Source organism: Schistocerca piceifrons, chromosome 7, assembly GCF_021461385.2.
Source record: "Schistocerca piceifrons isolate TAMUIC-IGC-003096 chromosome 7, iqSchPice1.1, whole genome shotgun sequence".
In the NCBI taxonomy this organism is placed as follows: Eukaryota; Metazoa; Arthropoda; class Insecta; order Orthoptera; family Acrididae; genus Schistocerca; species Schistocerca piceifrons.
The window spans coordinates 439,580,757-439,600,615 of record NC_060144.1 but is presented as its reverse complement, the minus strand read 5'-3'; the positions used below and the strand labels follow the sequence as shown (position 1 = coordinate 439,600,615).

Sequence of the window (19,859 nt, the reverse complement as noted above, 5' to 3'; positions counted from 1 at the left end):
ATTTGTTTTTCCTCCTTTGAGCTAAGTTGTTTTAGCCTCCTTAAGAAAATATCCCCAATAAAAAAATGTTTTTCCTTTTTAGGGCACAAGTAGTAATCTCAGACTGTTGAACTACATGGTACACAATATTAACTGTAATCATTTTCCTTACAACATCTTTGACAATTATAAACAGTCCAAATTACCAAAAATCTGACAGCTTTGGTACTGTTTTAGATTTGTTATGGTGGTTGTGTTAACAGTGTGTTATGACATTATTCTGTAAAAAATTTTTCAAACATAGAAACTGATATCCATTAACTATCCTATGGGATATGTATTGTTTGCATGGAGAGCTGCATCAAACCAGTCTCAGGACTGAAGACCACAACAACAGGATATGTTGAGGCTATAATACCTAATTCATCGACACAGTAGTATACAAACAAATATACTGACATTTTTAGTAACACTGGGAAATAAAAGTAGGAAAATGGTAAGTCATACAACAGCAGCATCTATTTCTGTGACAAAGATTGGTCTTTTGTAATTCTCAAATGCCTACAGCTGCAAGTCGGTGCATTCATTTTAATTGCCACTGTTTTCTGCACAGTTTTAAGTTGGTTACATGCTTTCATCAGTAAATAACCCATTTCACATATACTAAAAATGTATGAAAATTTTAACACTTTGTATTCCATTGTTCACAGTCTGCTGTGGCTCTGCACCTTTTCTTTTTTAATGGAGCTCTGGTGAAGCATCATATCCATTCTCAACCCTCAACCCTCAACAACAAATTAAATACATGCATTAGTGTATTGTTTAGTCTTGCTGTTAAAGGTTTGACTTTTATTTGCGTATTTTTTCAGAAAACACGAAAAGCTCGTAACTTCGCGAAGTCGTGCTTAGGCTTAAATTTTGTAAACGTGTTTGTTTCTTGTTTCAAGGTAATTTAACTAGTTTCTCAGTAACAAATAAGTAAACTACCGTAAATAGCGTATAACTTCATTGTTTTAATACAGATTTCAGAAAAACAGCGTAACTTTATATCAGAAACTTGCCTATATACGTTTGTTTATAGGCCTATTCTCTTAACGTTTTTGGAGAATCAAAGTTAAAGTATCTCGTTTAATTGCCCTTTTTTCATTCCATCGAGTGAAATATATAATAAATAGCGTATACCTTCGTTGTTTTAATACAAATCTCAGAAAACCAGCGGAATTTTAAATCAGAAACTTGCTTATATACATTTGTGAATAGGCTTAATTCTTGTAACGTCTTTTTTGATTTTTGGTAATTTAATTGATTTATTCTAGCTAAAGTATTATTTTTGCCATGAGTGAGAAGTGCCTGACTTGCCATAGAATTGTTAGTTCCGGGGTTTGGTGTGATGGATGCAGTAGTTTTTTTCACTGGGGGGACTGCAGTGGCGTGGGTGTTGGGAAAGTGGATCAGGCTCATCAGTGGTTATGTAGGATTTGCAGCAGAGATAGGAAGATAGTGGAACAGGAGGGGAAAATTGCTGCCCTTCAGGCTGTGCTAGATCAGGCTAGGGAAGATCTGGACAGGTTAAGGAGGGAGAAGGGCAAAGAGAGGTGGGAAGTGGCAACAGGTAGCAGAAGGAACAGGCCTAGAACTAAGTCTGACAGTTTTGTGGTGAATGTCAAAAATAAGTTTGACCTGTTGCTTCAGTTAGAAACTGATGAGCCTCAAGCAGAGGTAGGTGTAGACAGGACAACAAACTTTCAATAGGAAATTGAAAAAGAATGTAGGAAAGTCATAGAAAAGGAAGAAAGTTTTGTTGTTAGGCAGTTCTCATGCCAGAGGTGTAGGCCAACTTCTGCAGGAGGAATTAGGACCAGAATACCAGGTCACAAATTTTTTCAAACCAAGTGCTAGTCTGGATCAGGTGACAGAGGATTTAGGTTCACTCTGTAAAGGATTTACCAGGGAAGACACCGTGGTTATTGTGGGAGGGCCAGGGAACAGCATCGACAGAGATCCTGGGTACAGTATAGAGTGTGACCTGGTAAAGATTGCGTCGGCATCGAGACACACCAATGTTGAATTTGTATCTGTCCTGAGACGCCATGACCGCCCTCATCTGAACTCTTCTGTTGGGAGAGTTAATTTGGAGTTGGAACGGCTGCTTGTGTCGGGTGCGGGGGCTCATATTGGTGTGGTTCCTGTTGATTATCTCAGTAGGTGGGACTATACCAGGCACGGCCTACATCTCAACAGGAAAGGGAAGGGGAAACTGGCTTGGGTAATAGCAGGAAATTTAAGGGGGGGAGGCACTGCCATGAATGGTAAAATACCAGTGGTTACAGGTGTTGGAGCAGCACCTTTTTTAGGATAGGTAAGACAGAAAGATGTCAAGTTCTACGAGAGGTCAGGATTGAAACAAATCTTCAGTTTAGGAAAGAAATTCAACAGCACAATTCTAGCACATTGGATCACCAATCACAGCTATCAATTATAAATTTTCACCAATCACCAGAAATTTTATCTCCACCAAGTTGTATCTCAGTCCTAGGTAATTGCATTGATGAACTAAAGTCACCCAACCCAATTGACATAATCTGCCTCTCTGAACACCATGTGACCACTGGTATAGGAACTAGGCCTAAGCACAATGAGAAACTCAGACAGGAGAGTACTGCAAATGTTAGAATAAGGAAAGGTTCTCATAAAAGTATAATTAAAAATAATGTAAGTATATTTCATCAAAATATTGGGAGTTTAAAGAATAAAGTAGATGAGCTTCTGGTTTGTTTGGAAGATTTAGAAGCTGAGAATGAAATAGATATACTATGCCTGTCTGAGTATCACATTGTTACTGATATGGATAAGGTAAATGTAAGTGGTTATAAGCTCTCTGCACATGTAATGAGAGAAAATATGGAGAAAGGAGGAGTTGCCATATATGTCAAAAGTTATCATTGTGCAAAAAGTATAGAAACAAAAAAGTTTTGTGTAGAGAAACATATAGAAGCATGTGCCTGTGAGCTTAAATTAAATAAAGGCACATTTATAATTGTAACTGTATATAGGTCCCCATCAGGAAATTTTCATCTATTTCTGAAAAATTTGGACTCCTTGTTGTGCTATCTGTCAGACAGGGGGAAGCAAATTATTATTTGTGGGGACTTCAATGTAGATTCTCTGAAAGAGGGTAATAGGAAAAATGACCTTGAAGTATTACTCGGTTCTTTCAATTTGACACCCGTTATTGATTTTCCTACTCGGGTGGTAAAGGATAGCAGCTCACTGATAGATAACTTCTTTATAGACCAAGATAAGTTTAACCAGATAAATGCTCAGCCTGTTGAGAATGGTCTTTCTGATCATGGTGCACAGCTAGTTAGAATATATGACGTAGCTCCATTCAGCAATACTAAACAGTCCTTCAAAGTAGTACGTTCAGTCAACAATTTAACAATTGCAAATTTCAGGGAAAGCCTACAGCAGTTAGACTGGGATGAGGTGCACCGTGAACCTGATGCCAATTTAAAATATAATTTATTTCATGAGATTTTTGTAAATGCATTTGAAAACTGCTTCCCCAAGAAAATAGTTAAATATACTCGTAAGAAACCTTGTAACAAACCATGGCTTACTAAGGGTATAAAAATATCTTGTAACCGGAAAAGGGAAATGTATCTGACAGCAAGAAAGAGTAGTGACCCAGAAACTATCAAAAATTATAAAAACTACTGTGTTATATTAAGAAAAGTTATTAAAAAATCCAGGAGTATGTGTATCATGTCTGAAATCAGCAACTCTGATAATAAAATTAAAACAATTTGGAATATTATTAAAAGAGAAACAGGTCAACCAAGAGCAGAGGAAGACAGTATTACCATCAAATTGAATGAAAACTTTACGAACAAAAAGTCAGAAGTTGAAAATATTTTTAATAATCATTTTCTAAATGTTGTGGATATAGTAGGATCCAGGTGTTCATTAGAAGATGCTAGGCTGTTAATGGAAGAGGCCATACCTATGCAATTTGATACAATTGAAATCTCACCCACTTCTCCCTCTGAAATTAGGAAAATAATAAACTTGCTTAAAAGCAAAAACTCACATGGAATTGATGGCATTTCCAGCAAAATACTAAAAGCTTGTTCTCAACAGATAAGTAAGATTCTCAGCCACCTGTGTAATAGCTCTCTGGAACAGGGCATTTTCCCTGATAGACTGAAATATGCTATTGTTATACCTTTGCATAAAAAGGGGGATAGATCTGATGTCAACAATTACCGTCCAATCTCCCTTTTAACAGCTTTATCCAAAATTTTTGAGAAAGTAATGTATTCAAGAGTAGCTTCACATATCTGTAAAAATGAAGTACTAACAAAATGTCAGTTTGGTTTCCAGAAGGGTTTTTCAACAGAAAATGCCATATATGCTTTCACCAGTCAAATTTTGAATGATCTGAATAACCAAACACCACCCATTGGGATTTTTTGTGATCTCTCAAAGGCTTTTGATTGTGTAAATCATGAAATTCTGCTAGACAAGCTCAAGTATTGTGGCATGAGTGGGACAGTGCACAAATGGTTTAATTCGTACCTCACTGGAAGAGTGCAGAAAGTTGAAATAAGTAGTTCTCGTAACATGCAAAGATCAGCACATTCCTCAAACTGGGGAACTATCAAGAATGGGGTTCCACAAGGGTCAGTCTTGGGTCCTTTGTTGTTCTTATTATATATTAATGACTTGCCATTCTATATTCATGAAGAGGCAAAGTTAGTTCTCTTCGCTGATGATACAAGTATAGTAATCACACCTGAGAAACAAGAATTAACTGATGAAATTGTCAATACTGTCTTTCAGAAAATTACTAAGTGGTTCCTTGTAAACGGACTCTCACTGAATTTTGATAAGACACAGTACATACAGTTCCGTACAGTGAATGGTATGACGCCATTAATAAATATAGACCTTAATCAGAAGCATATAGCTAAGGTAGAATATTCCAAATTTTTAGGTATGTCCATTGATGAGAGATTAAATTGGAAGAAACACATTGATGATCTGCTGAAACATTTGAGTTCAGCTACTTATGCAATAAGGGTCATTGCAAATTTTGGTGATAAACATCTTAGTAAATTAGCTTACTACGCCTATTTTCACTCATTGCTTTCATATGGCATCATATTTTGGGGTAATTCATCACTGAGGAACAAAGTATTTATTGCACAAAAGCGTGTAATCAGAATAATAGCTGGAGTCCACCCAAGATCATCCTGCAGACATTTATTTACGGATCTAGGGATATTCACAGTAGCTTCTCAGTATATATACTCTCTTATGAAATTTGTTATTAACAACCAAACCCAATTCAAAAGTAATAGCAGTGTGCATAACTACAATACTAGGAGAAAGGACGACCTTCACTATTCAAGATTAAATCTAACTTTGGCACAGAAAGGGGTGAATTATACTGGCACTAAAGTATTTGGTCACTTACCAAATAGTATCAAAAGTCTGACAGATAACCAGCAAGTATTTAAGAAGAAATTAAAAGAATTTCTGAATGACAACTCCTCCTACTCCATAGAGGAATTTTTAGATATAAATTAAGAAAAAAAAAAGAAAAAAACAAAAATATTAAAAAAAATTAAAAAATAAAAATAAAAAATAAAGAAAAACAAAAAACACAAAAAATAAAGTTGTTATATTAACTTAAGTATGTTGTTAAATTAACCTAATTATGTCATGTATTGGAAAATTCGACTCGTTCCACATCATTACGAAATATCGTATTCATGATCCATGGAACTAGAATTAATCTAATCTAATCTAATCTAATCTACTGACAATGACATACTGTGGTTTTGGCTAAACTACAGCCACAAAATTGTGCATTGCACACCCCAAATAGAGAAGACTCAGTTTAAAAGAGTGTATAGCATTACTACAAAATAATGTCCCTCATATTTCATAATAAGAATGTCATTTGGGCACTAACTGCTTATTGCTCATTTTGGATCTCCTATATGATTCTGATGAGACAAAGAGAAATTATCTGCAGGTTTAAATGCATTAATGCTGTTACAACTACCAAACTTAGGGAACCCATATTATACAGACTATCAAACACAAATTTCTATATCTTAATAGAATTGCAACCATTAAAAACAATATCAACACTCAAGAGTTCACTACATACTTAACACTTCAAGAGCATATGTACGAGGACATTCGTCTTCACTGCAGATGCCACCAGGAAGTACGCAGCAACTATAGAATCCATTGTGCATCACCTGGGCATTTTCCACAATGAAGCCCACCTTCTGGTCATATCTGATGACACCAAGGTCATCATTTTCACCAACATGAACCTTGAGTGTCAAATAAAAGCAATATTACCAAATGTTAAAGATATCTGAAGAATTAAAACTTTCTAAATTTATTAAAAAATAAAAACAGATGTAATGAACAGTTACACATAAGATTCCATTAGTAACTGAGTGAAATTAATAGACATTGTTAACTCCCTTGATGAAAATATATTAAAATACAAAAGTAATAACACGCAATGTGTGAAGACTATTATGGTTTTATGAGAATTTATGTATAAAAATGTACTTATTTTGTTTTGTGTCATGAGATAATCTACGAGATACTAACTTAGCTAATGAACAGACTAATAATTACATAATAATTTTACTGTCAAACTCTTTCCTGAAGTGCGGTATTAACAAGTAACAGATTATTAACAAATTGTAGTATGCTGCATTTATATTTAATTTTATATTAAGAAAATGAATTTGATGTTAGGGCAATATTGCAGAGACAGTTTATTTTTGATAAGAAATGAATTTATGATCTGAAAATTTACTTTATGTTAATTGGCAAGTGAATTTTTACAAATTCAGATGAAACAACAAAAGTTTTAATACACTGTAATTAAAACCAAGACATAATATTCCATTTTTGCTTTGGTTCTTCTTTCTTTCCTTGTGGAGTGTATGACAGCATATTTCTCCACACAAATAATTTATCTTTTCTTTTGTTATTGTTTTCTGTCTGGCATTCTCAATTGGAAAAGGATCAGATTAAAAGCCAGAAAGCTCAGTTTTTTGACTTGATTGACTCAGCCAATAGTTAAGATTTTTACATAATTTGTGGTGCTTATACTCATAAATAGGACTTTCCTGATACAGATGTATAAAATGGGTTCATAAACTTTTACAAATTCCTAGACCACCACATTGGAAGGTTTCAGATAGACTATATAATGATAAGACAGATTTAGGAACCAGGCTTTAAACTGTAAGACATTTCCAAGGGCAGATGTGGACTGACCACAATCTATTGGTTATGAACTGTAGATTAAAAATGAAGAAACTGCAAAATGGTGGGAATTTAAGGAGATGGAGCCTGGATAAACTGAAACAACCAGATGTTGTAGATCCAAACTGATCTTCCCCGAGGTCGGCTTCCACCAGTTTTTCCAATCGCCTGTAAATAATTCGCGTTATTATTTTGCAGCTGTGACAGAAGAGATATTGAACTTAATTGATGAAAGGAGAAAATATAAAAATGCAGTAAATTAAGTAGGCAGAAAGGAATACAAACATCTCAAAAATGAGATTGACAGGAAGTGCAAAATGGCTAAGTAGGATGACTAGAGGACAAATGTAAGGATGTAGAGGCATATATCACTAGGGTTAAGATAGATACAGCTTACAGGAAAATTAAAGAGACCTTTGGAGAAAAGAAAACCACTTGTACAGATATCAAGAGCTCAGATGGAAAACCAGTTCTAAGAATTGAAGGGAAAGCAGAAATGTGGAAGCAGTATATAGGGGATCTAACAAGGGTGGTGTACTTGAGGGCAATATTGTGGAAATGGAAGAGGACATAGATGAAGATGAAATGGGGGATATGATACTGTGTGAAAAATTTAACAGAGTGCTGAAAGACCTAAGTTGAAATAAGGTCCCAGGAGTAGACAACATTCCATTAGAACTACTGATAGCCTTGGGAGAGTCAGCCCAGACCAAACTCTACCATTCAGTGAGCAAGATGTATGAGACAGGTAAAATACCCTCAGACTTCAAGAATAATATAATAATTCCAATCCCAAAGAAAGCAGGTGTTGACAGATGTGAAAATTAGTGAACTATCAGTTTAATGAGTCATGGCTGCAAAATACTAACATGAATTGTTTACAGAAAAACTGGTAGAAGCTGACCTCAGGGAGGATCAGTTTGGACTCCATACAAATGTGAGGCAATATTGACCCTATGACTCAGTGTCAGTGGTAATTAAAATGCTTTCCTACTCTCACACATTTAAGGGTTGCATTTTAATATGGTGCCACTGAGCTGGGATAGGTGTAAGTCTGTGTACTAATTTTTCATGTTCATTATAATTATACGGGCTGTTATGCCGTGTTCAGTTGATGAATTCTGTGTCGATTCCCAACGTTGGGAATCGACACAGAATTCATCAACCGACCACGGCATAATAGCCTGGATAATTATAATGGATAATTCCCAATGTTGGGAATCGACACAGAATTCATCAACCAACCACGGCATAACAGCCCGGATAATTATAATGGACATGATATGGACAGATTAAGGAAGAGCAAAGCTACGTTTCTAGCATTTGTAGACTTGGAGAAGGCTTTTGACAATGTTGACTGGAATACTCTCTTTCAAATTCTGAAGGTGGCAGGGGTCAAAAACAGGGAGCGAAAGGCTATTTACAATTTGTACAGAAACCAGATGGTAGTTATAAGAGTTGAGATGCATGAAAGGGAAGCAGTGGTTGGGAAGGGAGTGAGACAGAGTTTTAGCCTGTCCCCAATGTTATTCAATCTGTATATTGAGAAAGCAGTAAAGAAAACAAACAAAAATTTGGAGTAGGAATTGAAATCCAAAAAAAAATCTGGAGTTTGCCGATGACATTTTAATTCTGACAGAGGCAGCAAAGGACCTGGAGGAGCAGTTGAACTGAATGGACAGTGTCTTGAAACGATGACATGAGATGAACATCAACAAAAGCAAAATGATGATAATGGAATGTAGTCAAATTAAATCAGGTGATAGTGAGGGAATTAGATTAGGAAATGAGACACATAAAGTAGTAGATGACTTTTGCTATTTGGAGAGCAAAATAACTGATGATTGTCGACATAGAAAGGATATAAAATGTAGACTGGCAATGGCAAGGAAAGCGTTTCTGAAGAAGAGAAATTTGTTAACATTGAGTATAGATTTAAGTGTCACAAAGTCATTTCTGAAAGTATTTGTATAGAGTGCATGGAAGTGAAACATGGATGATAACTATTTAGATGACAAGAGAATAGAAGCTTTCAAAATGTGGTGCTACAGAAGAATGCCGAAGATTAGATGGGTAGATCACTTAACTAATAAGCATCTACTGAATAAAATTGGGGAGAAGAGGAATTTGTGACACAACTTGACTAGAAGACGGGATCAGTTGGTAGGACATGTTCTGGGGCATCAAGGGATCACCAATTTAGTACTGGAGGGCAGCATGGAGGGTAAAAACTGTAGAGGGAGACCAAGAGATGAATACACTAAGCAGATTCCAAAGAATGTAGGCTGCAGTAGTTGGAGATGAAGAAGCTTGCGCAGGATAGAGTAGCATGGAGGATTGCATCAAACCAGCCTCTGGGCTGAAGACCATAACAACAAAATACAAAACAAGAAAGGTGATATACTCTATGTTTTATTTAAAAATTAGTACATTAGCAACCTCAAACTCGGGTTTTCTGAAGCAACAACCCCCAAGGATATGAAAGTTGAGTATCTCACCATATGGAGCAGCGAAGTTATTATGTGAACTTCCATTAACTGATTGAAATTTTCTAGTTTTCAATCGTACTTGACTTGTGAATGGTGGAGGCCCAAACTATTAAGTTGCTCCAATGGTGTGATTGAGAATTCACTGTTACCACTGTCCATTTATATATAGAGTTATAAAAACTGTACATTTTATTATCACTCAGTGTCAGTGGTAATTAAAATGCTTTCCTACTCTCACACATTTAAGGGTTGCATTTTAATATGGTGCCACTGAGCTGGGATAGGTGTAAGTCTGTGTACTAATTTTTCATGTTCATTATAATTATACGGGCTGTTATGCCGTGTTCAGTTGATGAATTCTGTGTCGATTCCCAACGTTGGGAATCGACACAGAATTCATCAACCGACCACGGCATAATAGCCCGGATAATTATAATGGATAATTCCCAATGTTGGGAATCGACACAGAATTCATCAACCAACCACGGCATAACAGCCCGGATAATTATAATGGACATGATATTTCCGGCCGTGAAAGTCTACATTTTAGTACTAATTTTTCACTCAATTTCAGAGTCTAATTGTGACAGGTGACAGTTGATTATTGGACAACAGTTGGGACGAGACAGAAAGTGTATTGTGGAAACTGATCATTGGATCACATTTGAGATGAGTACAATTTTTAAATTTGCATTTCTTCTCCTCAGCTATCAGTTTTCCAACTTTCTTTTGTCGTGTGACTTAATAGGCAGGATTATTGTGAATTTTAATGTGACGATAATCTGGTTAGGTAGGTTTATTTTTCATATTTTTTTACCCAATATTATCTTCAAATATGGCAAGAACAGAAAATCTTGATACAACTGGAGAGGTTTCATATACTCAGTGTCACCAGTCGTCAACACCGAACCTGCAACAGTCATCCAAGGCATCACACTTCTTAGGATTTTCTCCAAGTGAATAGCCTTCAGGTTTATTAGACAGATTATCTCAACTCTTGGATCACAAGCTTACAAGTCAGTCTCAACTCTTGGAACACAAGCTTACAAGTCATAATAATGATTGAAAGAATGGACTTGCAAGTCAAAACAGTGACCTAAAAAAAGAGTAATCTGGAGGCCACAGTTGGGACAATGAGGAGGAAAACTCATGCTGCACAGGAACAAGTAGCAAACTCCCTTTCAAAACTTAGTCAATTACTTGAGTCGACTGCCCTTGAAATTCAAACAGTAAATGATAAGGTTGATTACATACTATTGCATGTGAACATTGAACATGTTATTCACGCTGAATTAGGTAGAAGAAACTGTGAATTCAAAATCATGCTTGAATATATAGAGCAGGAAAGTGAATTCATTAAACAGAAATTAAAATTAAATAATGATCAGGTTCATAACCATACTACCAGTGTTAACAATAATATTGTGTCTTTGTCTGAAAATTTAGATCAGTTTAACATCCAACTAAGTGATGTTGAAACAAAAATGTCATATTTACAAATTTTGTACAATTTTGTGACAATTTATGTCTTAAATACTTCCCTGGGGATTTTAAAATACACACAGTGGACTTCCTATGGCAATGTAAAGATAATTTTCCTCCGAATGTGCCCGATTCTGCAAAACAAACTAGCCAAACAGTTCCTTGATGGTGAAGCATTGTCATGTGCTACTCATAACATAAAGCTAAACATAATATTTAATGAATTTGAACAGATGTTCTTGAAAAATTCTGGTCCAGAAATAAACAAGCAGGCATCAAGACATCATTTTTGAACAGTAGTAGGTACAGACCAGGTAATCTCTTGATTGCAAGAATTTTATGAGAAACAGTTACATAATCTTGCTCACATAGACAAACCTTTTGATGATCTTATTCTTATGGATGTCTTGAAAAGACATCTACCAATGAAAGCTCATTGGGGCCTTGCTTGCAGTCCCAATGATTCATTATAGATATTTTTAAACATGTTGATAAACTTGACAAAGCTTTTGAGGAAGAGGTCAGGGTTAATAACTCACATTACAACAGAAACAAAAATTACAATGGGAGGTCATCTCAACACAACCAGCAAAACAGACAGAATGGTAAAAGGAGAAACCATAATACTTTTAATAACATTAATAATAGCAGTAACAGGAATGATAGTGGTAATGACCAGAACAGAAACCACAGTAACCAGAAGCAGAAAACTTTTAAAACCTTCACCTGGTGCCTGTCAGGTGCAGGGGGTAAAGAATTTTCATGACCAGGCAATATTGTATTGTATTGTATATTTATTGTCCAGTGAATCATACACTGTACAGGGGTACATAATAATATAGGACAAGTCAAATAATTTGCAATAAAGTGTAACAGAAAAAACTGTCGTATGGTTTTCAGTATATAGCAATATAACATATGGGAATAACATTTCACAAATACACAAATAAATTTTACACGCACACATTTCATACTTTTGGCCTTGATTATACAGACACACACATATATGTAATAGGCCACATATAATACACTGATAAATCTACATGTACACATTTCTTATTTTGGCTTTAATTATATAAACTAAATTTTTCACATATTTACATTGTAGATAAAAATTCATCAACACTATAGTAGCAATTCTGTAGCAAGTAGTCACTCACTGCAGTTTTGAATTTATGCATGCCAGTTATTGCCTTAATTAATTTAGTTTGTTATACAGGTTTTTTCCTGCTTGCAAGGGTCCTTTTTGTTTTAGTGTTGTATGTGAAAACTGCATATGTATATCTTGGTTATTTCTTGTGTTGTATGAATGGATACTTTTGGTTTTTTGGAGGAATCTTGCTATTTTCATCTACAATTTTCCTTATAAACATTATTGTTTCTAGGATATATAGGCATGGTAATGGTAGAATATGAAGTTTTTTAAATGAGGGTTTGCATGAAGATCGAGGTGCTGAGCCTTCCATTGCTCTTATAATTCTTTTTTGTGCAATAAAACAGCTTTTGCTGGGTGGTGAATTTCCCCAGCAAATTAAACCATATCTTAGTAGTGATTCTGCTTGGGCATAGTACACATTTTTTATTGCTTGCATAGATGTGCATCCAGCAAGAACTTTTATACTGTAACAAATGGTATTTAATTTACTACATAGGTGTTGTGTGTGTTTCTGCCATCTTAGGTCATCTTGGATCCAAACTCCCAAAAATTTGGTGCTATTTACAATTTCAAATCTTTTGCCTAACAGTTCTACGGTTGCAGTTAAAGGCTATTTATTCTGCACTGTGTGTAGATGCGTAGTGTTTGTTTTATGTGTGTTTATTATTAAGCTGTTCATTGCGAACCATTCTGATACATGTGTAGTGCTCTTTTTTATTTCATTTTGGAGCTCTTATGGGGTCTTTCCTTTGATAAGTATATTTGTATTATCGGCATATTTAATGTACTTATACTTAGGGCTGGATGGTTCCAGGTCATTTACAAACAGCAAGAACAGGATTGGTCCCAGTACAGAACCCTGCGGCACTCCGTATTTAACACACTGTTTTTCTGATTGATAGGAAGTTAAATTTTTTCCTTCTTTCTACAAGACTTCAACTATTTGGTGTCTGTTTTGTAGACATGACTTTACCCATTCATAGGCAATAGACCATGGTTAATGATGTCAAATGCTTTTGAAAGATCTAGGAATATTGCTGCTACGTGTTCTTTTTTATCTAATGCATTTAAAGATTCATTGAAGAAATTGATAATAGCTGTCTCAGTGGATTTACATTTTTGGAAACCATGCTGTGTAGCTGAGAAAGGTTTATTTTTTTCAATGAAATCTACAAGTCTTTTATAAAAGATTTTTTCAATTATTTTAGAAAAAACAGATAGACTGGCCTATAATTTGTTATATCTGTTTTTTCACCCTTTTTGAACAATGGCTTCACTTTAGCTATTTTTAGCCTTTCTAGGAAGATTCCCTGAGAAAGTGGACTATTGCATATGTCTACCATGGGCTTAACTACTAAGGGTGCAAATTTTTTAATGATATGGTCTGGTATGTTGTCAGTACCAGAGGAAAATTTTGATTTTAGCTCCCCTATTGTTTTTAGCATTTCCTGTTTGTCTATTGGGTATAGGAAGAGATACTTGTTACTAGGGATAGTTTTAATCTGATTTGCAATGACAGCATTTTGAAAATTTTGCTTCACCAGAATCTCAGCTGCCTCAGAGAAATATGAGTTAAAATTATTTGCTATCTGCTGGGGATCAGATATTACAGAAGTGTTTTCATTCAGTTTGATATTATGGTATTCTCTCCGTTTTACTCCTGTTTCATGCCTTACAATCTCCCATATGGCTTTAATTTTATTTTGTGCATTTGCTATGAAGGAACTATTTGCCATTCTTTTTGCTTCTTTTATGACTTTAGTTAAAATCTTTTTGTAATTCTTAATCTTTTTGTAATTCTTAAAATAGGAATCAAATTCTGTTGAAGCAACTTATTTTGAAAGTAAGTTTTGGGATGTAATAATTAAACAGATGTATAGTGGCAAGAAATGTACTGTGGCTCCTTATGAACTTGAAGAAGCTGTTTTAGTAGAACTGTGTATCTCTGAATGTTCTGTGGAAGATGTAGATGTTGATAGTGTTTACGTTGGTACTGGTATTTTAATGTACCCCGAGTGGGAGACTTTTGGGCTAATTGTCATGAGGAGGGGCAAACTTATCCTGAGTCAGTTGTGGTAGAAGTGTGTCAAACCCAGGTGCATGGTATCAACACTAAAGATTTAGTGGTTGGAGCTGATACACATAATTTAGGAGAGCTAGAATGTGTGGTTTATATTGAAGTTATTGATCATGACCGGGCTAGTGGTGAAGCTCAAGAGAGTGAACTTTTTCCAGTCGACATTAGTGATATTTTGCGTGAATGCCAGTACATTAGAACACAGTATTTTGAGGTGAATAAGAGGTTTATTGAACATTTCAGTGATGTTGGTAAGGATGGGTCCGATTTCAATTCAGATAGTCAGTTTATTGATCATTCTCAGTCAGATTTTACTTTCATCTCTAATGGATACACCTATTCAAGTCCAGTTTGTAAGTCCAATCATGCATTAGAAGTCATTCATGGCACAAGCGCACAAGTACTACTTTGACCTATACAGCTATTTAATGACAATGAGAATCACTTGCAGAAAGATTTATATTTTGAAGATATAGAGGATGATTTGGTTAGAGAAACTAATGTTAACAAATAGCAGGATTTATGTGGTAGTCCATACACCAAAATCACAGTTGGCAATTGACATGGTGATTGTTAGATTGACACATGTAGTGCAACTTCTATTATTTCTGAAAAATTAAGGGACAGAGTTACGCAGAGTTCTGAGTCCATTGAATTTCCTATAATGGGAGTTGGACATTGAAAAATGATGTAACATTTGACTGGGTAAAGTTTAAAGTAAATTTTTCTAATGCCAATACATATTTTTCTATTTATACTGGGTTAAAGCTGATGATGCATCTGGTAATAAATGTATGGTTTAACATTGAGGTAGAAAGATGCTGTATAGTTAATGATGATTTGTCAAGTAATGATACAACTGATGGGGATTTTGATCAACTTGTTGCTGACAAGGTAAATGAAGCAGACAAGCTTACTGGAGATGGCAAGTCAGAACTGAAAGAAGTATTGAGATCCTATAAGGAGATATTTACTGCGAAACCAGATAGAGTTAAGAACTACGCATGTAAGTTAAGGCTTAAAGAGCACCAGCCTTTTTTTTATAAAACCATATTCAGTTCCTGTTTGCAAAAGACAGGTAGTGGAGACAGAGCTGCAGAAGATGCTTAAGTGGTGGATTATTGAAAGGATTACTAGCCAATACAACAACCCTTTGGTGGGGTCAGGCTAGTGATTGATTCTCATCATCTCAATACATTTTTGGAAAAAGAAACTGAGCACCTTGAGTCACTGGAAGAATTACTCAATAAGTTTTATGGTGTCAAGTATTTTTCATGCCTAGATTTGACCTCAGGTTTCAACCAGACAACATCAGAATCAGAATCTTGGATATATACCGCTTTCTTATTCTCTAGTAAAGGCTATTAGTACTGTGTAGTATCTTTTGGTTTAAATATATCTGCAGCAGAGTTTATTAGAGTCTTAAATCTTGTGCTGAGTAGTGAAATATGTTCAAAACTGATAATTTATGCTGATGACGTAACAAGCAAAACCTGGAACGAGCATGTCAATATGTTTCGGTTGTGGTGGATTTGGCCATATAAAAAAAAAATTGTCCAAATGTGAAACACAAACACAAACCAAGCTCTGCTACCACAGAAGAAACCAGAGTGCCTATTGCAGAAACTTCAAGAAAAAACTAAAGGCCACAACATAAAGCATACACACAACATAGTTGCTATAACAAGACATGTATTTTATTTTATGACACCAAGCAAAGACAGATATAGTACACAGCAGAGAGATTAATATAAGCATTTCACTTCAACACAGTACAATCAAAGAGCTAGCTAATAATTTCAGGGAGAGAGCATGAAACTTAAGTTAGCTAAATATAAATATTGGTGTAAGAACTGTGAACTTTTTGGGACAAACTATTTGTGAAGAAGGAATATTACCTGATCCCGATGAAATTAAAGCTATTGCTAAATTTCCTAAACCCAGAAATAAGAAGGAATTAAGGTCATATTTTGGTCTATGCAATTTTTATTGCAAATATGTTAGGACTCAAGCTTTAAATGAACCTAGTTTATATCATCTTTTAAGGGAAAACACAATATTGGGATGGTCAACTGATTGCCAGTTAGCTTTTGATGAGATTAAAAACAACTTTGAAACAGTCAAATTTTACATAGATCTGATATTACTTTACCATTTTGCCTTATGACTGATGGTAGTGACTATGGCTTAGGTGCTTATTTATTCCAGCAAAAAGACGTAGATGGACAGAAGGAGCAGTGTGAAATCAGGTTTGCAAGCCATAGTTTGTCAAAACACAAGAGAAGCTATACAGTAACAGAAAAAGGAAGACTTGCCATTGTGTGGGGATTCAAATTTTGCTGGACATAAGGTCATTGTTTTTACGATCATAAAGCTTTATGCTATTTGCAGGTATGTAAACTTTTCATAACAGGACGACACATTGGGTCTTGTTCTCAAAAAAGTTTGATTATACTATTTTACATGTTAAGGGTAAGCAGAACTATGTTGCAGATGCCCCATCTACATTGGCAATAGGGAATGAGCAGAAAAAGGTCAAGATACAGTATGATAAAAATTTCAGAATCATATTTATCAAAAGTGTAAAAGGCAAAAAACCAATAGTTAAGATATGTGGACAACTGAGGAGACATGAAAATCAGGGCGAAGACCTTAAGTTGGTAAAGAGCTTACTTGGAAAAAAGGGGTATGGGAAAGTTGTACAATACTATCAGGTACATGTGGGAATTCTGTTTAGAAGACATAGATCTGATTCAGAACATTGGAAATTATGCTGGCCTGAACATCGCATTGATTTGTTTATTGAGCTTGTACGTGAAAATTTTGGACATTGTAGCACTGTGAAGTGCACCCAGAAGTTGCAGGAAAATGTTTATTTAAGTAACATCTCTACGGAAGTGAAGTCTTACATTGCAACTTGTGATAGATGTCAATGGGTAAAGGTGACGATTCAAAGTCATAAAGGATTCCTACATAGCATTATTCCTAAAGTTAAGTCTGTGCTCATTGGAGTCAACTTCTATGGTCAACTTTCTTGTTCAAGAGAGGGTTACTCTTATGTGTTTGTAGATGTAGATTTGTTCACTAAATTAGTTAAGCTGAATCCAATGAAGAAAGCTGTTAGCCACAGATATATTCAATCTTTTGTCAATGATTACTTCACTAGTGTGGGTAATCCAAAAGCAGTCCTATTTGACAGTGGGACTCAATTTACATCGAAAGTTTGGAAGCAGGTTGTTATAGATAAGACCATCAAAAATTTATGCATTTCAGTTTGTGTAAGGATGGACGGGTATATTGTGTAGCTTCAGCGGATGGTGGAATACCACAGTAGGAGGGGAGGGAAGGATAGTGGGCATGACATTTCTCATTTCAGGGCACGACGAAAGGTAATTGCAACCCTGACGGAGAATGTAATTCAGTTGCTCCAGTCCCGGATGGTACTGAGGTACCTGAGGTACGAGGGGAATGCTCCTCGGTAGACGGACTATGGGACTTTGGAAGGTGGTGGGAGAATGGAAAGATAAGGCACGGGAGATTTGTTTTTGTACAAGGATGGGAGGATAATTATGGTCAGTGAAGGCTTCAGTGAGACCCTTGGTATATTTTGAGAGGGATTACTCATCACTGCAGATGTGACGACCACGGGTGGCTGGGCTGTACGGAAGGGACTTCTTGGCATGGAATGGGTGGCAGCTGTCGAAGTGGAGGTATTGCTGGTGGTTAGTAGGTTTGATAAGGATGGAGGTATTGATGTAGCCATCTCTGAGGTGAGGGTCAACATCTAGGAAGCTAGCTTGTTGGTTTGAGTAGGACCAGGTGAAGCAAATGGGGGAGAAGTCATCAATGATTTGGAGGAATGTGAATAAGGTGTCCTCACATTCAATCCAGATAGCAAAGATTCATCAGTGAATCTGAACCAGGTGAGGGGTTTAGTATTTTGGGTTTTTAGGAAGGATTCCTCTAGATGGCCCTTGAATAGGTTAGCATAGGATGGTGCCATGCGGGTGCCCATAGCCGTACTGCAGATTTGTTTCAGGTAATGCCTTCAAAGGAGAAGTAATTGTGGGTGAGGATATAGTTGGTCATGGACACTAGGAAAGAGGTTGTTGGTTTGGAATCCATAGGGCATCTGGAAAGATAGCATTTGATAGTAGTAAGGCCACGGGCATTAGGAATGTTAGTGTTCAGGGAGGTAGCATCAATAGTGACGAGCAGGGCACCGTGTGGTAAAGGGACAGGAACTGTGGAGAGTCAGTTGAGGAAATGGTTGGTATCTTTTATGTAAGAGGATAGATTCCAGGTAATAGGTTGAAGGTGTTGGTCTACGGGAGCAGAGATTCTCTCAGTGGCGGCACAGTAACTGACCACAATGAGGCATCCTGGGTGGTTGGGGTTATGGACTTTAGGAAGATGTAGAAGGTGGGAGTGCGGGGGGTGGTAGGGGTAAGAAGAAACATGGACCCTGGGAGAGGTTGTGGGATGGGCCTAAGGATTTGAGTAGTGACTGGAGATCCTGCTGGATTACTGGAATGGGATTATTGGGGCATGGTTTGTAGGTGGAAATATCTGACAGCTGACAGAGTCCTTCTACCATGTAATCCTTGTGGTTCAAAACAACGGTGCTGCAGCCAATGTCTACAGGTAGGATTATAAGATCAGGATCAGTTTTTAGATGGCAAACTGCAGTTCTTTCTGCAGATGTAAGGTTAGTTTGCATGTTGAGGGATTTGGGGAATGATGGTGAGGCAGGGTTTGACATTAGGAAATTCTGGAAAGTGAACAGGGGGTGGTTAGGCAAGGTTCAATATTGGTCTTTGGTTGAGTCTGATTGGTCACGTTGGTGGCGAAAAAGTGTTTCCACTGTAGGGGCTGGGAGAAGGAGACAAGGTCTTTAACTAGTCCTGCATGGCTGAATTTGGGATTGGGGCAGAAGGTGAGCACTGGAAAGGACTGATATTTCTATGGGACTAAGGCTTCTGGAGGAAAGGTTCATAACTGTGTTGCGGGTCTGTTTAGGTTCTGGGTTCTGTGTTGTGGTGGGAGGGTGTTTTGGAGAGTGGGGTAAGTGTAGTAGGTCTGCAAGATGGGGTTTAGGGGGAGTTTGGAGGTTGCCATAGAAATGGTGGACAGTGGTACTCCGAGGCGGGAATAGGAAGTGAGCAGGATGGAGAGGTTCTTGAGGTGGCATTAAGCATGTTGCTCAAGTTCCTGCAGGGCAAGAGTTTCAATGTGTGTTATGGGTACCAGAAATTTGGGATTACATAGCACGAGAATTTTGTGGATGGAGAGAAGGTACTGCAAGGAGGATTGGGCTTGGTTGATATGGTTTTGCAGGACTATGTTGGTGAGGGCTAAGGATTGGCAG

At 36.5% G+C, this 19,859-nt stretch overlaps 1 protein-coding gene across 1 annotated transcript in view; it reads right to left on the bottom strand.

Moving 5' to 3' along the window:
* LOC124805178 (vascular endothelial growth factor receptor kdr-like) overlaps positions 1-19,859 on the bottom strand; it is a 511,639-nt gene that overhangs the window by 373,638 nt on the left and 118,142 nt on the right. The window contains exon 5 of the mRNA XM_047265665.1: positions 6,161-6,332. Within this exon, the coding sequence (XP_047121621.1) occupies positions 6,161-6,332 (172 nt within the window). The remainder of the gene's footprint in view (positions 1-6,160; positions 6,333-19,859) is intronic.